General features: G+C 35.1%; 1 protein-coding gene across 4 annotated transcripts in view; it reads right to left on the reverse strand.

Moving 5' to 3' along the window:
• Positions 1 to 27,760, reverse strand: part of PIK3CA (phosphatidylinositol-4,5-bisphosphate 3-kinase catalytic subunit alpha) — a 78,321-nt gene that overhangs the window by 6,203 nt on the left and 44,358 nt on the right. Inside the window, exons 4-20 of one of the 4 annotated variants that reach the window (XM_036347171.1) lie at positions 26,131 to 26,381; positions 23,678 to 23,923; positions 22,142 to 22,227; positions 18,894 to 18,999; positions 18,236 to 18,388; positions 18,011 to 18,148; positions 14,016 to 14,140; positions 12,759 to 12,915; positions 12,378 to 12,542; positions 12,053 to 12,156; positions 9,480 to 9,651; positions 6,945 to 7,051; positions 5,513 to 5,634; positions 4,619 to 4,697; positions 1,742 to 1,912; positions 1,054 to 1,171; positions 795 to 946 (exon numbers count right to left, since the gene is read on the reverse strand). In XM_036347171.1, coding sequence (XP_036203064.1) covers positions 795 to 946; positions 1,054 to 1,171; positions 1,742 to 1,912; positions 4,619 to 4,697; positions 5,513 to 5,634; positions 6,945 to 7,051; positions 9,480 to 9,651; positions 12,053 to 12,156; positions 12,378 to 12,542; positions 12,759 to 12,915; positions 14,016 to 14,140; positions 18,011 to 18,148; positions 18,236 to 18,388; positions 18,894 to 18,999; positions 22,142 to 22,227; positions 23,678 to 23,923; positions 26,131 to 26,381 — 2,452 coding nt within the window. The remainder of the gene's footprint in view (positions 1 to 794; positions 947 to 1,053; positions 1,172 to 1,741; positions 1,913 to 4,618; positions 4,698 to 5,512; positions 5,635 to 6,944; positions 7,052 to 9,479; positions 9,652 to 12,052; positions 12,157 to 12,377; positions 12,543 to 12,758; positions 12,916 to 14,015; positions 14,141 to 18,010; positions 18,149 to 18,235; positions 18,389 to 18,893; positions 19,000 to 22,141; positions 22,228 to 23,677; positions 23,924 to 26,130; positions 26,382 to 27,760) is intronic. The other 3 variants (XM_036347172.1, XM_036347173.1, XM_036347174.1) reach the window with 3 other exon arrangements.

The raw sequence follows: 27,760 nt of genomic DNA on the forward strand, positions 1-27,760 counted from the left end.
TCCTGCCCTAACCGGTTTGGCTCAGTGGATAGAGCGTCAGCCTGTGGACTCAAGGGTCCCAGATTCGATTCCGGTCAAGGGCATGTACCTTGCTTGTGGGTACATACCCAGTGGGGAGTGTGCAGGAGGCAGCTGATCGATGTTTCTCTCTCATCAATGTTTCTAACTCTCTATTCCTCTCCCTTCCTCTGTAAAAAAATCAATAAAATATATTAAAAAAATAGCATTCCTCTCCTCAATCCCTTTAATCCTACACTAGAACATAAACTTCACGCACCCAAAAAGGCTTTGTTTACTGCTTTATCTTCAGTACCTACAAGATGGTATGGCACATTAGGAGTTTAATAAGGATTTATTAAATACATGAATCAATCCATTTAGGATTTAGTCTAGGGCCAGGACTGAGTTATAGATAAAACAAAATTTTATAAAAGGTTTTAAAAGTACTTTAAGGATTAAGATAAACTACTTATAGTTGACGGAATTCCTCAAATTGCATGACTAAAAAATGTCTTAAGCACTATACATTATTTGTCAATATAGAGAAGGTGGAGTCCAAGTATTTTAACAGCAGTAAGTAAAAGCTTAATGTATTAAGAAGTTTAAAGATCACTTTCCTTTTAGACTTTGACTAAATAGTTTTTTCTTCACTGCATTATACAATAAATTAAAATATTCAGTTTATACTCCAATGTTAATATAACATCTTTTATATATATTAATTGAAAAATATCAATTGGTTTGATATAGCAGCAAGAATTCTTCATTTTGTGCTTTTGATTTCTTGAGCTTACCTCTCAAATTCTCTTGTCTTGGTGCATTCCTGGGCTCCTTTACTAATCACTATTAAGAAATCTTGTGTCAAAACAAATGGCACACGTTCTCGTTTATAACCAAATTTTTTCTTCTTGTGATCCAAAAAGTGTCCAAAATCTATATGGAACAGCTTTCAAACAGAAAAAATTATGTTATAGTTTGATAAATGCAGAAATATAATATCCTGAATTAACAAGTTTAAGAACACCAAAACGGTTGAAAAGAGAAAGCTATTACTTGTCCATCATCTTTAACCATGATGTTGCTATTGTGACGATCTCCAATTCCCAAAATGAAGGTAGCGACACAATATCCAGCACATGAACGTGTAAACAGATCAATGGCTGCATCGTATCTACAAAGAAGAAATAAACTCTTTATGAGTTCTGTGGAAATACAGAGTAATCCAGTCCAAACTGGGAAAAGAGGATCAAAGTCTGTATTAAAGCAATGAAAACAATCACTGACATTAGGGGGAAGAAGTAATTATGTCCAAAAAAGTGAGAAGTTTTGAGATTCTAAAATTTTCAAAGGTTTCTAAGGAATTTCCAGATACTCTCAGACCAAAGCACAATTCTTATTATAGTGAAAAAATACTTATTATGTCATTAAAAATATTTTTTCTAATTGCTATAACAATAACCCCAGAAGTAAAAATTTTAATTTGCAATGTTAATTTTTCTAAAAAAGAATAAGCAATAAGAAAAACACCTTTCAGATAGCTATGTTGAATGTATAGGATTTCACTAAGTAATAAGCAATTCTGATCATTTAAACACAATCTCATATATGTCAAAGGTTGAACATATTTTTTTCCAAAGTAAGTAAGCTGCTTTCTCTGGTCTAACTCGGAAGTATATTCAACCGTTAAAAGACGTGTCTGACAACAACGTAGATTACACAGGAAGCTAAGAATGACACTCACATTTCCCCTTTGTTCTTGTCCTTGAGCCACTGGTGCAGCGTGTGGCTGTTGAACTGCAGGGCCCCTTTCAGGCCCCCTTTGCACTGGATCTGCATGATGGTGTGAGAGTTTCTCACCACCTCAATGAGCCCCACACAGTCCCCAATGGACAGGCAGCCATAAGGCAACATTCTGGAAAAGGATCGAAACATTTGCAGTTAAAGGACAGAATTTTAAAATATCAAAGATTTTAACAGGCTAGTACATGAAAATTTGTATTTGCAAATTTGTAATGTTACTCCCTTAACTTTATTTTATTTTTTTATTATAGTACTAGAGGCCTGGTGCACGAATTCGTGCACCGGTGGGGTCCCTCAGACTGGCCTGTGCCCTCTTGCAATCTGGGACTCCTCGGGAGATGTCAGACTGCCGGTTTCAGCCCGAAACCATCTCCCGAGGGATGTAGTAGTGCATGAAGTGGCAGGCGGCCAGGTAGGAGACCGGGCTGGGTGCCACACCACTCGCTTCTACTCATCCCGGCCCCATTGTGCCTGCCGGCCGCCCAGTAGCGCTGCTGCGGAGGTGGGAGAGGCTCGCACCACCACAGCTGTGCTTGCCAGCCGTGAGCCCGGCTTCTGGCTGAGCAGTGCTCTGGCTGTGGAAGAGCAGTGACCACCAGGGGGCAGCTCCTGCATTGAGCATCTGCCCGCCTGGTGCCCGCCTGCATTGAGCATAGCTACCGGTTGACTGGCCGCTCAGTCATTCAGTCACTTAGGCTTTTATATATATAGGTGACATTCCTAGAAAAATCCTCAAAATGATCTGCCATCATTTATTATAACCTTGAATTGAAAAAACATTTACTTTTATATCAGAAAAGCATTAAGAAAATTATTATGGCAATTAAAATTTTATAAACATTTGTAGCTTAAAAATATGAATTTAAAGATGTTTCATTGACATCTAAATAATACTTTAAGGCAACAGTTTCAAATTTTTGGTCTCAGGACTTGTTAATATTCTTAAAAATTCCTGTGGATTCCCCAGAGTTTTTATTTATATGGGCTATATCTATTGATGTTAGAAATTAAAATGGAAAAAATAAAAATTAAAATATTAATGAATTCATAAAATAATTATAAAATAACAACAAGCTATTATAAGGTAATATAAATAACATCTATTATGACATAAAAGACTGTATTAATAAAACTTAGAAGAGTAACACTGTTTTCCATTATTTCAAATTTCTTGAATGTCTAGCTTAACAGTATGAGCTGAATTCTCATATATGCTTCTGTATTCAATCTAATGCAGTATTTTAATGGAAGGAAGCTTAGAGTTTGAGTCCGCCTACCTCTTTACTTAGTCAGCTCTTCTTAAAGCTAACCATGAATAATCAGATCCAAGGGCTTAAGAAATACCCCGAAGCACATGACACTAAATTGTTTGTGAATCTCTCCCTCTTTGGGGTTCTGTGAATCACTTATTCTGGTCCTCCTACTCTTTTGAACATTTTTCTTATGGAATCTTTTCTTCTATCTGCTCTGGTAAATACAGGAATTCCTTAAGGCTGTACTCCTGCTCATTCTCTTATTTATATTTTATTGCTACTGAACGTGCTCATAGTTTAAAGAGTCACATAGTCCCTACAAGGCTAGTTAGGAAAAAAAACAAAACACTACCAAACAGACTCACCATAATCCTGAATCTAACTTTTGCCAAGAATAAATAAAAATGTTATCATTTTATTTAAAATTAAACTTTAAACAAAAATTTTAACCTTAATTTAATTTAAAGAACAATATTTAGAAAATATTATGACTTAAAAACTTTCTAAAGATCCAATTTACTTTCCAATGACCAAGCTCCACTTTAGATGCTTTTTTTTGCAGTCACTAATTTACAATTAAATATCTTTAATTACCAGAGTTATATAGTTAAATCTTTCCTCAACTGTCTAGTTCTGCACTCTCTTTTGTACTCTACTCCCCTGGGAGTGGTGGTAGCAGCGGCATGTGGATCTCTCACAACAGGAAATTATACCAAAAAAGGAAACCTGATTCATACAATAGGAATTGTTTTTGGAAAGCAGAAGGGATTAGGCAAAGAATAAGAAATTAAGAATTAACGTTGATATATAAAATTTGTAATTTGGCAGGTTACTTGAGATGTCCATTTTTCTTCTTTGCAATAAAAGGGTTCTATTATTTGTCACTGATACACTTTTATATACAAGCTATTCTTAATCTAGAAGAAGCATACAAATAAACCCTAATCTAGCTAGCGTTGATTCCTATCTCTTATGCCCACTTACAGACAAAATTCTTCTGGAGAGGGTGGCCTTTGCCTGAAAGATCCTAGATTTGCAAAGTAAGAGAAGGAAAAACCATTAGAAGCAAAGGTCACTAGAAGATGACGCATGAGAGAAAACTTGGAGATAATACTGGTGATTGTGGAAGGCTGGCCAGAAATCAACAGAATGGTAAAAGCTTTAAGATTAGTTGCTTTCATAAATTTTTCTGCAAAATTGATTTAAGACTAGAGAATTTAGAAAGTTTTAAAATTAGAAAATTTAAAGTTATGAAAGAAACTTTCTTCTAAACTCAACTTCTGAAAGACAACAGGGGCCTTTTGTCTCCTATGTCCTATTCCTAAACAGACACTCGCAGGTGCAATCTACCAGCTTATAAGAAAGAGCTCTTCTTACTTAGCTGAATCTCAGTAGGTATAGTAAGCCAAAGAGGAGGAGGACAAAGGAAAGGAACTAGTGTTAATTACTGCCCCATACTTTTCTTTACAGATGTATGCCTCTACATGCTTTAAAATTAATATTTACGAATAGCTTACTTTTTTAGGGTAATTTTCAACAAACATGATGCCTTATTGGTTACCTACCGAAGATCAAGACCTTGATTTTGCCAGATATTTTCCATAATGCGAATAATTTGAAGTGTTAGCATATCTTGCCGCAAATCTGAAATTCAAATAATATGTACTACCACTTAATGCCATAAGTACACATTTGGGTATCATGTCATCACATTGTTTTCAAATGATAAATAAATAGAGCTATGTTTACTCTTCAAAATAATCTATAAGGAAGCAATATTTTGACTCTTTAACCCATTTCTAAAGTATCTACATAAACTCATCTATATAACAATGTAGGATAAAGTATTTTCCAAACATTTTAAATTAAAACATTTATTTTTCTGAATTCTTAAATGTGAACATGTTTATATTTAAACATTTGATTAACTGAATTCAATGCTGAAATGTCATTTCCCCAATGGAAACCCATCAGTGACCCTCACTCTGCTCCCCCACAGCCTGTTCTCCAAGTAAATTAGGATCTCCTTTTACATGATTTCTTAGCAAACTACACTTTTCCTTTGTACGATGGTTGTAATTTTATTTTTATAATTATTTGTCTTACATCTCTCTCTTCTCTGCTAGAATGTGACCTTTAAGAGGGCAGGGATTCTGTTTTGTTTATTCTTACAACCCCACTGTCTAGCACATCAAATGTTTATGGAATAAATGGACACTCTCATAGCTAAACAAATGATAGTTAGAAACAGATTCAAGCTTTCTGATTCTAAACCAGTACTTCTTTTCAATAATTATACATACATATTCTAAAGGCCAAGACATCTGCTTAATATTACACATTTTACCACATGCATATTCCTTAAATAGCTTTCAATAGTCTTCATGGTTCATAAATATCCTGTATATAAAAGGATAGCTAAATTCATGCATCATAGGTTCATTAATACTCTTCCTTACCATCCCCATTTTTAAAGATGATCTCATTGTTCTGAAAGAGTAACTCTGACATGATGTCTGGGTTCTCCCAATTCAACCACAGTGGCCTTTTTGCAGAGGACATAATTCGACACTCTTCAAGCCTTTAAAATAGTTAAACACTTTAATAGGCACTTTAGCTTTATTATTCTTTACCCTCAAATTGATTTTAAAATAGCATAGCTTTCTAAAGTGTTATAAAAATTTTAAAGTTTCTACTTGATTTTATTAATGAATTCATTTCTAAGGGATTATAAAGAGAAAAACTCAGTTGGTTAGAGGGTTGTCCTGATACACCAAGGTTGAAGGTTCAATCCCTCCCTGGACAGGGCATATATAAGCGACCAATGAATGAGTAGATTAATTGGAACAGCAAATTGATGTCCCCCCCTTCCCTCCCTCGCTCTCTCAAATCAATAAATAATTTAAAAAAGTAAAAAATATTAAGCTTAAAAATTAATTACATAATAGCTTATGAATTTTCAACAAACATAGGGACACATTATTAGCTTTTATTTTCCTATTCACATTCTTTTTTTCAATCCTCACCCAAGGATATTTTTTCCATTGATTTTCAGAGAAAGTGGAAAGGAGGAGGGGGAGGAAGAAAAAAAGAAAAACATCAATGTGAGAGAAACATCAATTGGTTGCCTCTCACACGTGCCCCAACCTGGGCTGGGGACTGAACCTGCAACCCAGATATGTGCCCTTGACTGGAATTGAACTCGCGACCCTTTGCGCGCAGGCCGATACTCTAACCACTGAATAATGTCAGCCAGGGCCACATCGTTAGTTTTACAGATATTACATTCCATTTCTTATCCTATGATACAAGAAATTATGGCTCTAGAGTGTTTTAAACTCCATTATTAAAGTAGTAAAACTCATTCTGAACTTAAGAAAATTTTGTAACTCTTACTTTGTAGGGGAGGAGAATGGGAGAAGGAAGCATGTACAAGGTGGGGAAAAAGTAGGTTTACAGTTGTTTGTATAGGAAATAATACAATAATTAATAAATAATACACGAATAAACTGAGCTTCATGTATTCACAACTGTAAACCTACGTTTGCCTCACCCTGTATAATGGAATATTCTAATTATAATGGACTTTTTAAAATATATATACTTTTATTGATTTCAGAGAGGAAGGAAAAGGGAGAGAAACATCAATGATGAGAGAGAATTATTGATCGGCTGCCTCCTGCACCCCCAAACTGGGGATCAAGCCCACAACCTGGGCATGTGCCCTTAACCAGAATCGAACCTGGGATACCCCAGTCCACAGACCGACATCTACCCACTGAACAAACCAGCTAGGGCTAATTATAATGGACATTTTGACTTTTCTCAAGATTTTCTCCAAAGAGGGTACTATTTAAATATATAAATAAAACTTCCAATAAGGTACCTTACCTGAGATTTCCTAATTGATGAGCAGGATTTAGAGGAGACAGAAAGCCCTGTAGAGCATCCATGAAATCTGGTCGCCGCATCTGCTCAACTAAAAATTTCATCTGTACCTGATAAATTAGTGTAATTGTGATTAGAGATGAACTCATAAAAGATAAAACTAACTGCTAATTTCTTTTATACACTGGAACCTCAGCCTTTGAATTGATAGCTTGGATTAGCAGCATTCTAGTTAGATGTGCTTCTGTAACACAGAGCAGACAAACTCAGGCAGAGGTGAGAGTGACAGCGCTGTGCACCTCCCTGTGAGCAGAACTCTGCTTGATGACAGAGGCAATGCTTTGGCTCTAGAACAGGGCGTGGTCAACTACAGGAGGTCAGTGGCCAGATTTTGTAAATCAAATTGAATTGAATATAGCCATGCCCATTCATTTAGACTTTGGCTGTTTTCTCACTCAAACAGCAGAGTTAAGTAATTACAACAGAGTCCACATGGCCTGAAAATCTATTTATTATCTGGCCTTGTAAGAAAAAGTTTGCTGACCCACTGTTGTAGAGGAAAAGCTATGGAGACATCATGTTCACTCTCTTTCTGTTGGGTAGAAAAGGTCAAGGGAGGCTAAAAGGAACTGCTGGGAAAAGGACTTGTAAAAACATTTGTTACACTGAGTCTCACACTATACTCATGCTCTAGCATAGAGTTAGAAAGGAACATGATTTTTTAATCAGTTCAAAGCAGAGCCCAGACTGCTGAGCTATCATGCAAGAATTGCCATTTTATTTTAGAAAACCTCTATCTATTGAAAATGTAAAATATTAGTGGGGAACAAAAAAGAGTTTAGGACTTCATAATAAATTTATATTCATGCTAGATTTTAGTAACAAATCCCCGTCCCCCCCTTCCTTACTATGTATAAGTGAATAGCTAGAAAATGTAGTCATCACTGACTAGGGCTCTTGATCATGTAAAGGCATTTCTTTCTCTGTCGCTATCAGCCCTAATGTTAGTATACTGTTTCCTGCACTTTACCATTGTTATGATAAAATACAAACCACACAAAGTAACTGCCTTTAGTCCTATGGCTGGGGCAGTGCTTTACATCCCCGTGACCATTCAGTAACTTCCAATTTGTATTTTTTAACCCGTTCACTTTTTTCAATCATCCCCAACCCCCTTCCATCTGACAACTATCAAAAAGTTCTCTGTATCTATTAGTCTGTTTCCGTTCTGCTTATACAGTTGTTGCTTTTTTTTAGATTCCACAAATCCTATGACTGTGTTTTTAGTTCCCTATCACAACTCCATGTAAGCCAATAGTAATCTGAGTAGCGAATTTCATGTTCCTAATTAATCCACTGTATCATGGCCAATCTGTTATATAAAATTCCAGTTTAGAAAAAATGCCTATATTTACTAATTTAACTAATATCTAGTTTCTTTTTCTTATCTCAGTTACAATATAAATCTAATATGCGTTATTCTTTCAAAGCAGTCTAGTCCCCTCTTGCTCACAATTCCAGCATCAGAAACAGTATAATTATTTTCTAAGAATCTACATTTAAACTTATATACCACAACTTTAATAAAATCAATTCTGTGGCATTTAGATTAAAACAGTAACTATTTTTTTTTTTTACAGAAAGTAATATTTTTTCAAGCAATATTAATGAAGATATTAGAAAAATTAATCCAGTACTGCTAATTTACATTTTGTGTACTTTGAGGACTCACTAATAAGCTGGGATTTTTTTTTTCACTTCATTAGAGATGAAGTATGATTTCACTTTTAACTATAAAATATGGTGGAATAAAGGATAAAGAATAGGAAGAGCTCATGAAAAATCTTCATATTTCATATTCCTCAGAAACTCTAAGCTTGATTGCACTTGACTAAAGTGTGACATATTCACTGAGTAACTGAGTCCATTTAAAACTCTGAAATGTAAACACTAATTTTCTTCCACTCATTTTTAAGGTCATTACTAAAAGAGTAAGTGACATAGAATAGGAAAATTTATTTTTATTTATTTTTTAATAATTCTTTATTGTTGAAAGTATTGGAAAAATTATTTTTAAAAGGATTATATGAAAAGGAAGAGAGAGAGAGAGAACTAACATTTACTGGGCACTTCCCATGCTCTAGGGACTGTGACAGGAGCTTTGCATATCTCATATAATTTAATTATCACAACAACATTATGAAGAAAGAATTATTCCCATTTTACAGATAAGGAAGATGAATCTCAAAGACTAAATAATGTGTCCAACATTACACAGCCAAGAACCAGTGGAAATGGATACAAATCCTAATATGCTTGATTCTAAGACCCATGATCTGCATATACAGAGGTGGGCAAAAGTAGGTTTACACTTGTTCATATGGAAATAATACAAATAAACAATACAATAATAAATAAGTATTATTTGTGTAGTCACAATTATAGACCTACTTTTGCACACTCCTGTACACTGGGCTCTCAAATAACGCTGCCACACTGCAATAAAGAGTTTTAAAAACAAACGAAAGAGTCATATACCTTTTGAGTCTCATCCTTCTTCTCTTGTTTGAGAATGTCAGTTAAGTTGATGAGCTTTTCCATAGCCTCGACTTGCCTGTTCAGGTGCTTCAAATACATCCCACATGCACGGCAGTAGGATTCCAAAAGCAGGCCAAACCTCTGACTAACTGTTTTATTGTGCATCTCAGATCTAGAGAAACAGTGCAAGATTAAAACAAAAAGGACAATACATACACATACGCGCACACACACACACGTGCGCACACACACACACATATATTCTCAAATGAGTATATATATATATATATTTAAAATTTTTTTTCTAAATTCAATAAATGTTATATCATACTAACAATAAAATAATTTAAAACCTATCATTCAGAAGCAGAGCAATCGAGAGTTTGATAGTTCTTCAACTGTTAATGTACTAGCTTTTAGGTTTATTTCAACTAATTTTTATTAACTAATCTCTCAGTACAAGATATATAAACATGAACAAAGGGGAAGTAGGAACAAAAATATAATGAATAGGGAGGGAGTTAAGAGTTCAGTGAATACTGTTTGACTCTGCTGGCATACATGTTCCTTTTCTACACTGTCTCAGAATTTAAGTTATTTTTTTTGGGGGGGGGATGAAATGAAATTTTATTAAGCAACATTGCTAAATACACAATAATTTTCCAAATATGATAAAAACTATAAATCTAGAAATCCCAGAAGCTCAACTAACCCAGCCAAAAGGAAATTAAAGAGAAACATCCCAAAATAAATTTATGTGATTTTAAACTCAGCTTCTAGGTTTCATTTTAAATTTTAACATTTAAAAAACCATGTTAACTACAAATCTATTTTTAAATTTAGAAAAAAGTGTTTGGTTTGTGACCCCTAACTTTGAGTATTAGGTATATCTTATTCTACATAATTTTTTCTATTCTTAATTAGCTTCTTTTCTAATGAGAAATTTGAGATTTTTGTTATTATTCTTCTGAATTCCAATTCCAAGGTAAGATTTTTTTTCTTTATTTTGGGATATTTTAATCCACACACACAGTGAAACCAAATATACCATTAATCAACATTAACCTAACAAATTTAACTTCACTTAAAGTAGAATCAAAGTCTTTAAAATATTTCAGCTCTCATTCCTGTAGAAAATTCAGTTTTGAATTTCACTGTTTATTTAATTCTAAAGAGAAAAGGTTGAGAGGAAACTCATGATTGGTACCACATATTTTCAATATGGGAAATTCTTCCAGACAAACAAAAGCTATCCTATCTAATAAAAGACAAAAGGGTAATTAACCATACCTCCGCTACGCTTCCCATTGGCTAATCAGGGAGATATGCAAATTAACTGCCAACAAAGATGGCGACCGGCAGCCACGCAGCTGAAGCGAGCAGGAGGTTTACTTGCTCCAGTGATGGAGGAAGCCAAAGTTCCCCACCTGCCATGGCCCGGCTCTGAGCCCAAAAGCAACGTTTCAATTATAGAAGCTAAACAAACCCCAGATACCTGCTTTCAGCCGGCCGTGGCCACGGAGGTGGAGCCGGCTCTTAGCTCCAGTGACGGCAACTAAGTTTCAATTATAGAAGCTAAACAAACCCCAGATACCTGCTTTCAGCAGGCAGTGGCCTCAGAGCTGCAGTGAGCAAGGATGGCAACAAAGTTTCGATTAAAGAAGGTAAATAAACCCCAGAATTGAAAAAAAGAAAAAAAGGAGAGGCTGGGAGCTTCAGTTGCCGGCCAGCCTGAAAACGGCCCTCAGCCCCTCACCCAGACTGGCCAGGCACCCCAGTGGGGACCCCCACCCTAAAGGGGGTGTGGCCAGCCTGAAAACAGCTATCAGCCCCTCATCCAGGCTGGCTAGGCATCCTAGTGGGGACCCCCACACTGAAGGGGGTGTGACCAGCTGCAAACAGCCATCATCCCCTCATCCAGGCTGGCCAGGCACCCAAGCGGGACCCCTACCCTGATCCGGGACACCTTTGAGGGCAAACCAGCCGGCCCCCACCCGTGCACCAGGCCTCTATCCTATATAGTAAAAGGGTAATATGCAAACTGACCTTAACAGCAGAAGGACTGGGAATGACTGGTCACTATGACACACACTGACCACCAGGGGGCAGACACTCAATGCAGGAGCTGCCCTCTGGTGGTCAATGCACTCCCACATGGGGGAGCTCTGCTCAGCCACAAGCCAGGCTGATGGCTGCCAATACAGTGGTGGTGGTGGGAGCCTCTCCTGCCTCCTCAGCAGCGCTAAGGATGTCTGACTGCAGCTTAGGTCTGCTCCCCGCTGGCAAGTGGACATCCCCCGAGGGCTGCCGGGCTGCCAGAGGGATGTCTGATTGCTATCTTAGGCCCAATCCCCCAGGGAAAAGGCCTAAACCAGCAGGTGGTCATCCCCCGAGGGGTCCCAGACTGCGAGAGGGCACAGGCTGGGTTGAGGGATCTCCCCCCCCCCCCCCCCCCGTCCCAAGTGCACAAATTTTTGTGCACTGGGCCTCTAGTAGTATATAAGTATGCATATTTATACATAAAGAAAGTAATATGTCTGTAGATAATTTAATGGGAAAATAATTTGACTTACTTTAAATGCCAAAAGAAAAAGTGCCCAATCCTTTGATTAGTCAACGCTTTTTTGAGTAAAAATCTCACAAGCAGGTTATCCAAATACTGTTCATATTTCAGGACCTATGTGTTTAAAAACAAACAAACATAAAACAACTTTACATCAACCAGAGTCAAATTTCGAATGGTTGGAATTAAAGGTAATTTTTTAGAAAGAAAGTAGATACTACTGGGTGACAAAACTAATTTTTAAAAAAAGCATAAAATCAGTTAATACAGTAGAGGTTTTGGAAGTTGCATGGATTTAGAATAAAACATAATTTTTCTTTTTTACATTATTTTACCTGTACTAGCTGAATTAGATACTGAGAAAGTTTGTCATCTGTTAAATATTTTTCTAAGCATCGAACAGCAAAACTTCGAACCATAGGGTCTGGGTAGTTGCAGTCCAGAAGCTCCATAGCTTGTTCAGGTTTTATTGGAGGCCAGTCTTTCACCAAGCAGTACATCTGTGCATGAGAAAGACCACAAATCATATTTTTAAAGGAAAGACAGTTGTGAATGAACCCTTCATTTCAAAATTAGTTTAGATAAAAGTCCTATTATAAATTCAGTGCTTAAAATGTTCAGTTCTAATTAATCAATTTTATCAGTGGAAGCAGTCTGAATGGTATTTTTCTCTACTATATTACCATTATTAATTAACTTAAAACAGTCTATTTCACCTCATAGTTATGCAGACTTTGTGAGAGGAAACAATCCGAGCAACAGTTATTCAGGAATCTCAAACATGCATTTACCTGAGCTACTTCATCTCTAGAATTCCATTTAACAGACAGAAGCAATTTGGGTAGAATTTCAGGGATAGTTACACAATAGTGTCTGTGTGGAAAAGATAAAACAAAATAAAAAAAAAATTCTTGCATGTTATTCATAAGGCCTAGATGTCTAAATTTCCAACTATGCAATCTTTAAGAAATTCCAAACACTTAACATTTTATCATTACTAGCCTTCCTTAAAATCAAAAGAAATCAGTGTTTTAACATTTTGTTGCATATATATGTACATAGATACTTAGATACAGTTATAATGGCAAGGGAGGCAAAAGAAAAATCCAAATGGAAGGCAGGTACTTAGGAAAAATTATGAATTTATTTTATAACACTCTTTATGTAGCTCCTTTTATTCACCTACTTAAGCAACTTGGACATGAGAAGAGTCACCACTTCTACTGTGGTCACGGGAAAGAATTTATGTTTTAAGGAACTTCTGCAGAAATGCGCTGCAATTGCTTTATTTAAATAAACAGTGTCACCAAGTAGTACGATAACTTCTTCATAAATAAAAATAAGGCATTACACTATTACTTTGAGGAAGTGTAAGAAAAAAAGGAAAATGAAGGGAACTCCTAAAAACGGAAACATCCAGTGGTAGGCAAACTGCGGCTCTCGAGCCACATGAGGCTCTTTGGCCCCTTGAGTGTGGCTCTTCCACAAAATACCGAATTCTGCGCATGGGCCACAAAGTTTCAATCGCACTGTACATGCGCGCCCACACGTGGTATTTTGTGGAAGAGCCACACTCAAGGGGCCAAAGAGCCGCATGTGGCTCGCGAGCCACAGTTTGCCGACCACTGATAGACCAACTAAATTGATCGAAAACAACAGGATATTTTTTTTGGGATCTTGAATTTTATTAAAAAGCAAAAATAAAAACCAAATCCTAAAAAAGGTGCTATCAACTTAGAGAATTTTTACAAAAGCATTCAATGTCCAAAGTTAATACCAATGCAGCATGATTCTCTCTAGAAATATTGCTCTATATCTACAACTTTAAAAAAGATGTTTGTATAAAAAGTCATGTGTATTATGCTTTATTTAATTTAATAGGTATGGTAGGAAAAAAGGCAAGATCAGCCAAAGGCAATTCTTTATTTTCTTCTGTAACATAAGAAATGGAGACTCTTCATCTTAACACTTACCTGTGGCTCCAAAGAAAATCTTTCTCCTGCTCAGTGATTTCAGAGAGAGGATCTCGGGTACAAATTGCTCGGAGCTGTTCTTTATCATTTTCCCTTAATTCGTTGTCTCTAGCTAGTCTGTTACTCTGTAAAATAAAGTAATATCTTATATGATTTTCTCTGCTATATTTTTCATGAGTGATCCACATAAAAAAAGACAGAAAACTGTCAGTACATTTTATATTGCTTATTAACTGCTGTGAAACAGTTTACTATTCCCATGATAAGACTTTATTTTCATGAATAGGGAAGAATCAGCTCAAGACAGTATTTGTGGAACAAATCCAGTAACTTTTTTTTCTTCTTCCAGTAACTTATTTGGTTAACATTACCACCAACCACAGAACAGTAACTGCTAAAGTTAGTCAGGGGTAAGAAACTGGATACTAGGAGTTAGTAGTGAATAAGTTATAATGTTTCTGGAATAAGAGAATATGAAATAGTAATATAATAAAATTAAAATGTAAATGCTTTCATAATGGTTGCTTGGATACATCCTAATAGTCACTTTTAGGCTTTCAAATTTAAAAAGTAAAAATAAATAAGGGAAAAAAGTAGAAGCAATATACCCATTAAAACCATGCACATTGCGTGTTTGGAAACCAAAAACACCACAACTTTTGGTACAATTCCAAGTAATGTATTTTTTTCTTTAAATGTAGATATATTAACTATGTAATAAATAATTATGAATTCACATTAATGTATTATAAAAAACCAATTATATATCCTTTAGAAAGGGTTACACATATTCCTAATGGCTAAAATGAAAGTAAACATCCATGCTACTAAGTTTTTATACATTTAAACATTGTTGATTTATCTAACAGCATCAAGAAATATTACTAGCACATATTTACTCAACAAATATTTATTAAAGCATGGACTGTGTGCCTTGTCTTATTCTTACTGTTTGGGGTCATAAAATTATAAAAGAACCTGTATTATTAACAGGGCCATTGCTACAGTGGAAAATTAAATGAACAAATAAGAAAAATATTGGAAAGTTGATTTAAATACTCTGGGTGATGTAACAGAGAGTGACTGAGTAACTACTTTAGACTGGGTGCTCAGAAATTGCCTCTGAGAAGGCATGAAAACGTAATATTTCATTGTAATCCAAGTGACAAGAAAGAACCATCCACACTAAGACCAGGAAAAGACTACTGCAGATGGAGGAACAAGGAAAGTGCCTCAGGGAAAGAATGAGCTCGGTGTGAAGGAGGCACAGGAAGAAGGCCAGTGAACCTGAAGCCCAGTAGGTGAGGGAGAGGAGTGAGAAATTTGCAGGTCAGGGTAAAAGGTTTGGATTTTATTTGCAGTGGAAGTTAGTTAAACAATGAATATCATGATTTGATTTATGTTTAATAAAGATCATTCTGGGTCCTCTGCAGGGGGAGGGAGGCCAGTCAGGAGGCTACTGGAATAATAGTTTGGGTAAGAGATAAAAAATGCTTTACTCTCAATTCACCAGGAAAAGTAGTCATTACCACTTACCATCTGGGTCCATGGACTTTTAATTCTTTTGCATTATTATTATTTTTTTAATATATTTCTTTATTGATTTCAGAGAGGAAGGGAGAAGGAGAGAGAGATAGAAACATCAATGGTGAGGGAGAGTCATTGATTGGCTGCCTCCTGCTGGCCCCCTACTGGGGATTAAGCCTGCAACCCAGGCATGTGCCCTTGGCCGGAATCGAACTGGGTACCCTTCAGTCCACAGGCTGACGCTCTATCCACTGAGCCAAGCCGGCCAGGGCCTTTTGCATTATTTACTTATTTTTATTTGTTTATATTTTTAATACAGAATAACTTAGAGAAGAATAAGTGATGGTGAAAAACAATTATATGACAACCTGGATAATAATTTAAATATAATAAAACCAAGGTTATTATTCAAAATAAGCAACATCCCTTGAATGCAACTAACTACTTGCTTATCAACTGCCATGCATGAGCCTGGACATATTCATCTTGTAAATACTAAGTCCAGATTTTAAATACATATCTAATAAGTTCTAGCTTATCATTACTTCTGGTTCTTCTCTTACTCACATGTCAAAATGCAGCATTTTTGAAAACTTTGATGCCTCATAATTTTGTTAGAGAGAATGGCCATCTTCTTTGCTTCATATTTGTAAAACATTTCTATTTTTACACTTACAGATACCAATCAGAATAATGGATCCAAGGAATTTTTAAATTTCTATATCACCTTTTTCTTTCCAGTTACAGGTATAACTAATTGGATAGGGATATGGACATGTCATGAGAATTCTTACCAGTATTTCAACCCTAACTTAAAATTTAAGGAATTCCTCCTCATTTATAACAGAACTAGAGGCCCGATGCAGGAATTTGTGCACAGGTGGGGTCTGGCCAGCCCGCCCCAATTGGGGCGATCATTAGATAAGTTATTTAGACTCCTTATGCCTGTTTCTTTACTGGTGAAATAAGGATTATAATAGTACCTACTTTACAGAGATTGCTTTTAAGATGAAATGAGATAATATATGAAAAGTGATTGGTATGGCATTGGGTACACAGTAAGCACTCGATAAATATTAATAATCACCATCAAGGAATTATTTTTCTAATTCATTGATTTAATGAGAGGAAGGAAGAGAGGGAGACAGATGAGGTGGGAGGGGGGAGAGAGAGAGCAAGAGAAAGAAAGAAACAGCAATTTGTTGTTCCACTTATTTAAGCATTCATTGGTTGCTTCTTGCAGGTGACCTGACTGGGAATCGAACCTGCAAATTTGGCTTGTCAGGACGATGCTTTAACTAACTGAGCTACCTAGTCAGGGCAGTTATCATAAAGGAATTAAACTTATATAATAGTGGCTACATACTTCAAGAAAGAGAATCTCTTTTTAATGTCAAAAAAGTTAATTTTAATTGTACTTTCAGTATCTGACAAAATTCAGTAATGATTTTAAATTTATTTGTACTTAAAATAGCCTTTCTATATCTTTGAAAGTGCATAGGCAGAAAGGGTAAAGGTTATTATTATTCTTCTTCAGTTTACAAAAGGGACTGGTAAACTCCCTATTGAAAGTTCCTAAATGTGGGATTGCTGGCTGCCCTGGGTGCTGCTGTTATTGCACCAGGAATATGGAAAATATGATAGGCATATTTCAGGACCTCTTGGTCCATATTCGATTGGTTGGTCTATCTATGACCTATAACTAGGTCAAAACAAAAGTGATAAATTTAAAAATTAGAAAAAAAAGTTAACAAAGAACAAAAACATCTTCTCTTAGCACTGACACCTTTGTCCTTGAGAAATAAGGAAGAGTTAACGGTTCCTACACCATTATTTTGTAGTTCCAAATTTACGGCCAAGATCAGACAACTAGATCAATATTTAAATCCTATTTTATATATATGCTTTTCTAGGGGATTGAGCTATGGTGGTGAAGCAATGTCCTCTGCTTCCATGCTCACCTAACAATATATTTATACTTTGGCTCAACTTCAAGGTTACTATTTCAAACAAGTCTTCTCTGAACCCAATATTAGCCTTTCTCTCCCATCCCTCTGTTAGCCATTCTTGGCACACTATTGCTTTTTCCTTCTTGGCACTTATCATAATCTATAATCTTATATTTTTGCTTTTACCTGCTTAATATCTATTTTCACCATTAGACTACATACTCAGTGGAGGTCTCTTTAGGTTACAACGTTATTGCCTGGTACATGTCATACATTAATGGCATTCAATAAGTATTTGTTAAATGAAGGCAGGCTAGAGCTCTGAAAAGTAAGGCGAGGTAGGGCTGCAGTAAAAATATTAGCATATAGAGAATTTTATTATATTGCAATACTGTCCAAGCACCTATAGTAGCTATGCCAGGGTAACTAAAACATATGAAACCCCTTCTGTATAAAGAGTATGTACCCAAATCCACTGATTATGGCTGATACTTAAGAAAACTTAGTGATTTGTCTTACCAGTCCTGCATGGGAATAACTAAATCCTGCTTCTCGGGACACAGACCAGTTGGCATGCTCTTCAATCACTGACATATCTGGAAACTTTACCACACTGCTGCTGAACCAGTCAAACTCCATCTCTAAGCATGGGGTTTCCTAAGAAATAGAATAAAAGTTATTACATATATATTGTGTTTGTTATAAAAAAAGAAAAAAATTCTAATTTATAATAAGAAAGCTTACTTTATTTGGATTTGACCCAGTAACACCAATAGGATTCAGCAAATCTTCTAATCCATGAGGTACTGGCCAAAGATTCAAAGCCATTTTTCCAGATACTAGAGTATCTGTATAATCAAACAAGTTTATATTTCCCCACGCCAATGGACAGTGTTCCTTAAAACACACAAACAAACCGAAAAATATTCACTACTCTTTGGGTTAAATTATTAAACCTGTTTCAAAACTCTTTTCTTCCCCAGAAAGGAGAATTCAACAACTATCTCCATAACAATGTCTACAATAAACTATATTGATTTTTACAAAGTATAAATATCTCGCTTTTCTTTTTCCCATTTGAAATAACATGTATTTTCTCTAATTATTATTATTATTATTAGGAAATATAAACCAAAGCAAGCAAGACAGATATTTGTATGTAGTCACTTAACAGATATTTGTGTGTAGTCACTTGGCATATTCGAAAACTGTACCGGTATGACCAGGACAAACTCACTATTTATAAATAAATTTTAAAAACTTTCACAAGATATTTTTCTATGATACATTTATTAATTAAAATTTTTTAAATTATTTATTTTAGATAAAAATAATATCCATTTCTTGATAAAAATTCAATATGCAGTATAATTTGGAGTTTCTAAAGGTGAATATAATTTACCTCTTTAGCACCTTTTCGACCTTTAACAGAACAAATGGAAAGGCAAAGCCGAGCAGCACGAGGAAGATCAGGAATGTATATGTCATAATTCAGCCATTCATTCCACCTATGTAAAATTAAAAAAAAAAGAATTTATTCCCCCCAAAAGGCATTTATCCAGAGCATATGAATGACTCCTACAAATCATAAAGAAAAAAATAAATAAAGTGGAAAACAGGCCAGAGATCGAATGGAACAGACATTTATCCAAATGGCCAATAAACATGAAAAAGTAGTCCATATCATTTGTCATCCAAAAAATGCAAAATAAAATGCCATGGAACTATCACTATACAAGAGATTAGCTAAAACTATAAGGATTAATGATACCAACGAGTGGTTATAAAATGTGTAGTTTCAGGAAATCTCATATTCTGCTAGTGGAGGTGTAATTTATACAACCAATTTGGAAAGCATAATGTACTAAAACTGACCTATGACAGCTCCACCTCAAGGTATAAAATCAAAGAAATGCATGCATTTGTGCCTAGAATGTTAACAGAATTATTTACAATATTCCCAAACTGCAAACAATCTTAATGTCTAATAGACTAGATAAATTGCAGTATATTCATATAATGGAGTACACAGTAATGGAAATGAACACCAGCTATTTACATCATGGATGAAATCTTAAAAACATAATATTAAGTGCAAAAAGACACAAAAGAATACCTACTCCATGAGTCCATTTAAATAAAATTCAAAACGCCCAAATTAAACAATAATTTTAGAAGGATAGTAGCTACCTTTAGAGAGGAGAGAAGACAAATGGTCTGGGAGAGGGGATGAGGAGGGGGGGACTTTTAGAATACTGTTAAATGTTCTATTTCTTGACCAGTGTAGTGCTTATATAAATATTCATTTTGTGATAACTCACTAAACTCTGCAATGTATACTTTTGTCTATTTATGCTATATACTTTCACACCCTCCTCCCCAAATTAGCTTATAAAGAGGCAAATAGAAAAGGGAAACTAAGTAAAATGAAATTTCCTATTATGATTACAATGATATTTAATTACTTTTATAGATGATGCAGTTTTATTCACTTAAATAAGTCAGTATTAAATAAAATGAAGGATATGTTAACAGAAAGTATTTGAATTTTAGAACTATTTCGCAAGTAAAACTTGACATTCATAATAAGAATAAAAAGTTACTATAAAAAGTGATAATTTTTTCTCAAATCTTAATAATAAATTCCCTTCAATTTATTAGATATTACATGTGAAATAATGTCTATATTTTATTTGGTGGACATCTGTAAAGAGCCAAGCAAAATACATAGTTGTTATTTCTTTAAAAAAGATTATAGTAACGGTTAAGAGTATGAACTCAGAAGTCACACTACCTAGAGTAGAATCTTGTTTTTACTATTTTATTACATGTGCAACCCTCACTTTGTTTTCTTGTCATGGAAATGTGACTAATAATAGTGTCTACTCTCATAAAGTTGTTGTGAAGATTAAATGAGATAACAAAAGTAAATAAATTAGAAGAGTAATTGGTCCAAGGTAAAAGCTCAAGTGCTAGATAATGATTTTGAAAACTTTTTAAATGGCTTCTTCAAAATTCTATTCTGTTTTTGGTCACAAATAAAACAAGACTTAATTAACAACAAAATGGTATAAAATTTTTAATTAGCCAAACTAAGATATAAAACTTTATTAGTAAAATAAGTTCTTGTACTCTTTGCTTGATTATGGATAAAGATTAAAAAAATATGATCCACTTATATAGAGTAGGTATGTTTAAAATGGGGGAACTTAGCAAGAAGGAATTCTAAAGGATAAAGAAACAATGCTTATGGAGAGAAGAAATATTGTGGAATTTGATAAGTTCACAGTAAATGTACCTAGTGTTTTTTATTTATTACTTCTCAATCTCTAGACTTGCTCAGAGTTAATGGGAAATAGTCTATATACTTTCTAAGAGAGCTATATCCTATAAATGTTGTTGTTTATAATACTATGCAAATAAAGCATGTTTCTTCTCAAGTCCACACACAGAGAACAATTAAGTTCTTTATTATTAGGCAATAGTTATATATATATATATATATATATATATAAATAGTCCAAACTGATTCTGATTTTGGGAGAGAACGTAACATTTATGAAGAAATCATATGGTAATTTATCTAGTATATGGGAAGTACAGTATTTGGAACAATCAATTTCAGAAGAAATTTTTAGTATCTACTTTTCATTCTAATAACTTCATTTTCTTTTATCTCTAATTTTTTTTGTAAATACAGAAAAGTTTACAAATTTACTAAAATATTCATACTACTACCGGAGGGATTTTATCTTTTAGACTAGAGAATTCTTAAAGAAAAGATAACCAAATATAAGTACTTTTCAAATAACTTTAGTTCACTAAAATTTTGACAATATAATCTTAGATTGTTAAATACATTTACCTTTTACTTTTATAAAGCTAGTTTATTTTTTGGTTTTGAAACAACTAGAATAAATATACCCCATATTATTTTGGGGTTTTTGCTTGTGGCTCGTTGAACTCCTTAGATTGTTGGTTTTACAGTTTTTATCGAATTTGGAAAATTCTTGGCCATTCTTTACTCAAAATATTGTTCTGCTGTTCCTTTCACAACCAAATCACTCAACCTCTGACAGTGATGCAGTATGACTGGGAAATAAATTTTGTTGTTCTAATAAAGATTGTAAAAGATCTTGGGGTTGTTTGTTGTCACAGCATAAGTTCTAACATGAATGACGTACTTTCTGACCTAATGGTTCCGGTAGGGTGAGGAACTATTTCCCTTTCTCCAGGCAGAAAAAATTACCATCTCTTTGAACTTGATCCAAACTCTAGAATGGTGGTCACCTCTAGCAACTTAATTACAAGATCAAAATTTTTTCTTGATTCTCTTAGAATCAAGTGTAAATGATAATAGAGATAAGAAAAGAATAAAATGCTAGGTTTATGAATCATCAGTACCAAACTGTAACCATATTTTGTTCTCTCCTTGATACAATAGAAAGAGAATCAGAAAAACCCTACAGATAAAATTTTACAGAAAATCAATAAAGTGATTCTGTGATTTGAAAGTCCTTATGTTCTATATGTAAATGTGTGGCAATTTCCTTGACTTGTATAAAGCCAATGATGGAAATTGTATTACTTTTATTACATTGCTGAACACTAATATGACTTATGAAGATAGAAGTCCATATACTTCCTTACCTAGGATTGGAACAAGGTACTCTTTGAGTGTTCACATTATCACATAAGGGTTCTCCTCCATGGTAGATACCTGTTCGAACATAAATCTAAAAAAAAAAAAAAAAAAGTATGTGTATACAAATATATACAAACATACATATATAATACAAACACACATGTACACATAAGGGGACAAAAGTAAGTTTACATTTGTTTTTATGGAAAATACTACAATAATTAGTAAATAATAACACAAGAATAACTGTTTCCCCCTGGCCAGGTAGTTCAGTTAGCAGAGTGTTGCCCTGATATGCCAAGGTTATGGGTTCCTTTAGAAGTCTCTGTTCAGATGTATCTTTTCAGTTCTCCTTTTCTCACATATATAAGAAGTTAATATTGATGCAGGCTCTTCACTAAAATTTGTTGCTGTTTCAGGGGAACATCAGACTAATAAAAATCAATATAGGCCCACCTTTAGGAAAGGTATGGAATTCAGCGTTCTTCATATTTTAGAAAGATAAATTGGTACATATACTAAACATTATTCAATACTATCTGAAGTTAGAACACCCATAAATATATTAATATTTCTGCAACAAAACACATGAATATTTATAGTAGTGGGATAAAGAAAGATACAAAAAAACCTTGGTTCAAGTTGGGCCAGGTTTTGATGCCAAATATATTCTGTAAAACTTTTGGTTTTAAGAGCTTAGAATTGTGAACATTAGAACCATTAGGATATTAGAATTAGGGATATTAGAATGATAGACAAAGGACCATAAGCTGTGTAATAGCAGAGGTAGATGGGTGGTTTGCTAGCCACCTGAAAACATATTCCAGCTCAATAGCTCATTAGTTCAATAAAAAAGTTTATATAAAATCCTATATAATAAAGAGGTATTATGCAAATTAACCATCACTCCAACACACAAGATGGCCGCCCCCATGTGGTCAAAGATGGCCACCACAAGATGGCCAGCAGGGGAAGGGAGTTGGGAGGGACCAGGCCTGCAGGGAGGGCAGTTGGGGCAATCAGGCCAGCAGGGGAGGGCAGTTGGGAGGGACCAGGCCTTCAAGGCAAGGCAGTTGGGGGTGATCAGGCTGGCAGGGGAGGGCAATTGGGGGAGACCAGGCCTGCAGGGGAGGGCAGTTGGGGCTATCAGGGAAGCAGGGGAGGGCAGTTAAGGGTGACTGGGCCTGCAGGAGAGGGCGGTTGGGGGCAACCAGGCCGGCAGAGGAGGGCAGTTAGGGGCAATCGGGCCTGCAGGGGAGCAGTTAGGTGTTGATCAGGTTGGCAGGGGAATGGTTAGGGGGTGATCAGGCTGGCAGACAGAAGCGGTTAGGGGCAATCAGGCAGGCAGGCAGGCAAGCGGTTGGGAGCCAGCAGTCTTGTATTGTGAGAGGGATGTCCCAGATTGGAGAGGGTGAAGGCTAACTGAGGGACACACACACACACACACACACACACACACACACACACACACCCATGCACAAATTTTGTGCACCGGGTCTCTAGTAATTTATATAAAATAATAAGCAACAACACGACTTTACCTTGTCAATGTCTCGAATATTTACATTTACATAGGTTGCACAAAGAATTTTTATTCTGAGTGCACTATTTATACCCCAAAGGGATTTTGTAGAGGTTTCTCCATTCATATATGGTGTAGCTGTGGAGATGCGTCTGGAATAAGATGGCATTGTAAAACAGTCCATTGGCAGTTGCGAGTAAAGGCTTTCCTTAGCCATGAGCATCAAATTGGGCATCCTCCCAAGCATTATACAGCTTCTTATATACTATAAAAGATTAAGGGAGATGGGAGAAGCCATTTTTTAAATAAGGTTTTTCACTTTAAAAGCACCATGTAAGAGTATTATGAGAGAATTTACATACTAATCTGCAAAGGTGATAATGAAATCAAACATTTTAGACCACATTTCTTAGCAGTTGCTTCATTTAACATTTAAAATACATATCTGGGCCCTAACCAGTTTGGCTCAGTGGATGGAGCGTCGGCCTGCGATCTGAAGGGTCCCAGGTTCGATTCTGGTCAAGGGCATGTACCTTGGTTGTGGGCACATCCCCAGTTGGGGGTGTGCAGAAGGCAGCTGATGGATGTTTCTCTCTCATCGATGTTTCTAACTCTCTATCCCTCTCCCTTCCTCTCTGTGAAGAATCAATAAAATATATTTAAAAAAAAAATAAAATAAAATACATATCTGGGAGTTAGGTTATAGCACAACATCAACCAAGCCCCTATTGGAATATAAACTGTATAAAAGAAAAAAAAAAAGAGGTCGGTTTTTGACACTTTAGTTCTACCCTTAACTGTAAGAAAAAAAAAAATTACAAACAAGGATCAGAGGATACTCATTATGAAAACACCGCACTTGTAAAAGGAAAAGCAACATCATTTAGTAAGCTTCTATCATTCTATATATTAAGTCATATTGATGTCCAATCCAAGGGTTACTGCCCCCTTGCTCTTTTGTTGCAAAATTCCTTGAGAAACATTTGTTTTGCTAAAAAGTGAAACAAAACGAAAATAAGAGGAGACTGATAAAAATATAGGATGTATTTAAAAATATATTAAAACACATTGTTTGATCTATGAAGTGGTAGTTAGAATAGAAATTTCAAATAGAAATGCTACTGCCCTAGCTGGTTTGGCTCAGTGGATACAGCGTCAGCTTGTGGACCAAAGGGTCCCAGGTTCAATTCCAGTCAAGGACACATGCCTGGGTTGCAGGCTCAATCCCCAGTAGGGGGCTTGCAGGCGGCAGCCAATCAGTGATTCTCTCTCATCATTGATGTTTCTCTCTCTCCCTTCCTCTCTGAAATCAATAAAAAACATATTTTAAAAAAAGACATGATACTTCCAATTTGCTAAAAAAAAAAAAAAAAATGCTACTATGTACATATTATAATAGCCTATTTTCTTACCCATAAATCCACTAGACTGTAAGCAACCTGAAGACCAGAACAATGTCTTGCTTGGTATTATAAATCAGTACTTAGCATACACTTGGTACAAGTATAGTTGCTTCTTATATGTATTTATTAAATAAACAGAATAGAGAGTAGGGTAATATTAATAGTATATCTTCACAGTAAGTAATAGATTTTTTTTGAAATGTTTAATTACTGCTAGTGCCATTGCTTGGAAGGAGATAAAATACGCCGTATTTTGGGGTCAGTGTAACTGACAATGTTTTTATGTTTGTCTTTTTTTAACAAGGGGACATTTATGTAATTGCTTTCTTGCACATTCAAATGAATACAATAAACCCTTAAAAAAAAAAAAAAAGGCAGCCTTAACCGGTTTGGCTCAGTGGATAGAGCGTCGGCCTGCAGACTCAAGGGTCCCAGGTTCGATTCCGGTCAAGGGCATGTACCTTGGTTGTAGGCACATCCCCAGTAGGGGGTGTGCAGGAGGCAGCTGATAGATGTTTCTCTCTCATTGATGTTTCTAACTTTCTACCCCTCTCTGTAAAAAATCAATAAAATATATTTTTTTAAAAAAAGGCATATGAAAAGCCTTCTGTGCAAGTTTCATGGTATTTAAAATTCTTATTGGCTAATAAAAGTATTTCCACTATAGAACTGGAGCTGTTTAGAAAAGCATATGATGCATTTTTTTTGCATGCAGAATACCTGAAACATTGTACTTACCTTATAGCACAATTAAACAGTCACCAAATCAAATGTTTGTATCTGAATAATGATATAACTATTGTTACAATTGCAAAACCATTAATCAGCTTATCCACATACATAGTCAGATCCCCAAATACTATTACATAAAATTTAAAGAAATAGCATGTTTTTTTCAAATTAAATTCATCATCAATCTAATTAAATAATTATTGCATAAAAATAAACTAGTGAATATTACTTAATAATATTAATTTCTCAAAATGTATGTTCTAAAAATGCAGACAATAGTCCCCAATGTGATTACTTTTTAAATTTAAAATTAATATTTTTGAAACTTGTTACTCACCTTATATTGACTCAGAGGATATTTTTCTAGGAAGTATTCATCACATCCACACACTTTTAAAATATATTTGCCCTGATATTCTAGAACACAAAGTTTTAGTTGTTCAGATGATAGCAACATACTTCGAGTTTTTTTCCTGATTGCTTCAGCAATTACTTGTTCTGGCACATAATCATGGTTGATTTTCAGAGTATACTTCTGCTTGTCATTATTTGGAGAAACTATTACCCAAATCACCACTATTATTTGCCCTATAAGAGGAAGACATTATTAGATGTAATCACCATATATACTTCATTTTCAAGAGACAAATTTCAAAAAGCATGCACTACCATTCTTCTAACCATAATCATTAATGACTTATAATCTAACTAATTAAATGCAGGTAAATCTTCAGATATTATAAGGCTGCCAGGCTATGTCCAAATCTCATGTTTTATGGCAAGCATGCAAAACTGACTGATGGGTCACAAGTATTTAAGACCAATATAAATCCATTTTAAACTGCATGGCATACTTCATGGATACAACCTCTGTGAAGAGTGACTCATGATGGTATACAAAAGGTTCAGAAGTGGCAGAGTTTTTGGTAACTATGGGAAAAAATCATGGAGACTTAAAGAAAGATGATAAATCAGAATGAGAGAAAAGATGGGGGAGGAGGGAAAATAAGATGCATTTTCTTAATTTGTTTTCTTTTAAGATCAATTAAGCCAGGGGATTAAAAAAAAAGATGATAAACTAGAAAGATTAAAACTGTCAGAATGGGCTGGGTATTCACAGTACAATTTTTTCCAACTATCTTGTATGTTGGAAATTTTTCATAAAGATTGGTTAAAAATAAAAGAGTGTTTGTACCATTTTAAAAAGTATGCTAGAGTAGAAAAGAATTTCAAATAAGTAAAATGTTATATTTCATTAAACTACTTTGAATAATATGGGTAGAATAGTAGTAAGATTTAACTTATTTTACTAACAGAACTTTATATTTATTAGTGTGTGCGAGTTAACCTATTCTATAACTTTAAATTAAAAACTTCACTTTGGCCCTGGCCAGTGTGGCTCAGTTGGTTGGAACCAAAAGGTTGGGGTTCAATTCCCGGTCAGGGCACATACCAAGATTGCAGGTTCCATCCCAGGTCAGGGCGTGTACCGGAGGCAGATGTCAGATGTCCCCCCCCCCCGCCCAAACCCCCCTCTCCTCTCTCTAAAATCAATAAGCATGTTTCACAGGTGAGGATTAAAAACAAAAATAAACAAACAAACTTCACTTGGTTATCTTGAAAAATACAGATATTTATCTGATATATTTTCATTTCAACAAATATATAGCTTATATTTTTTCTTGTTTATTTAAATCTAGAAATCAATATATTAAAATGTCAAAAGTCGCTGGAACTGGTTTGGCTCAGTGGATAGAGCGTCGGCCTGTGGACTGAAAGGTCCCAGGTTCGATTCCGGTCAAGGGCATGTACCTGGGTTGCGGGCACATCCCCAGTAGGAGATGTGCAGGAGGCAGCTGATCGATGTTTCTCTCTCATCGATGTTTCTGACTATCTCTCTCCCTTCCTCTCTGTAAAAAATCAATAAAATATATTTTAAAAAAAATAAATAAAATGTCAAAAGTCAA

Source organism: Myotis myotis, unplaced genomic scaffold (genome assembly GCF_014108235.1).
Source record: "Myotis myotis isolate mMyoMyo1 unplaced genomic scaffold, mMyoMyo1.p scaffold_m19_p_2, whole genome shotgun sequence".
NCBI lineage: Eukaryota > Metazoa > Chordata > Mammalia > Chiroptera > Vespertilionidae > Myotis > Myotis myotis.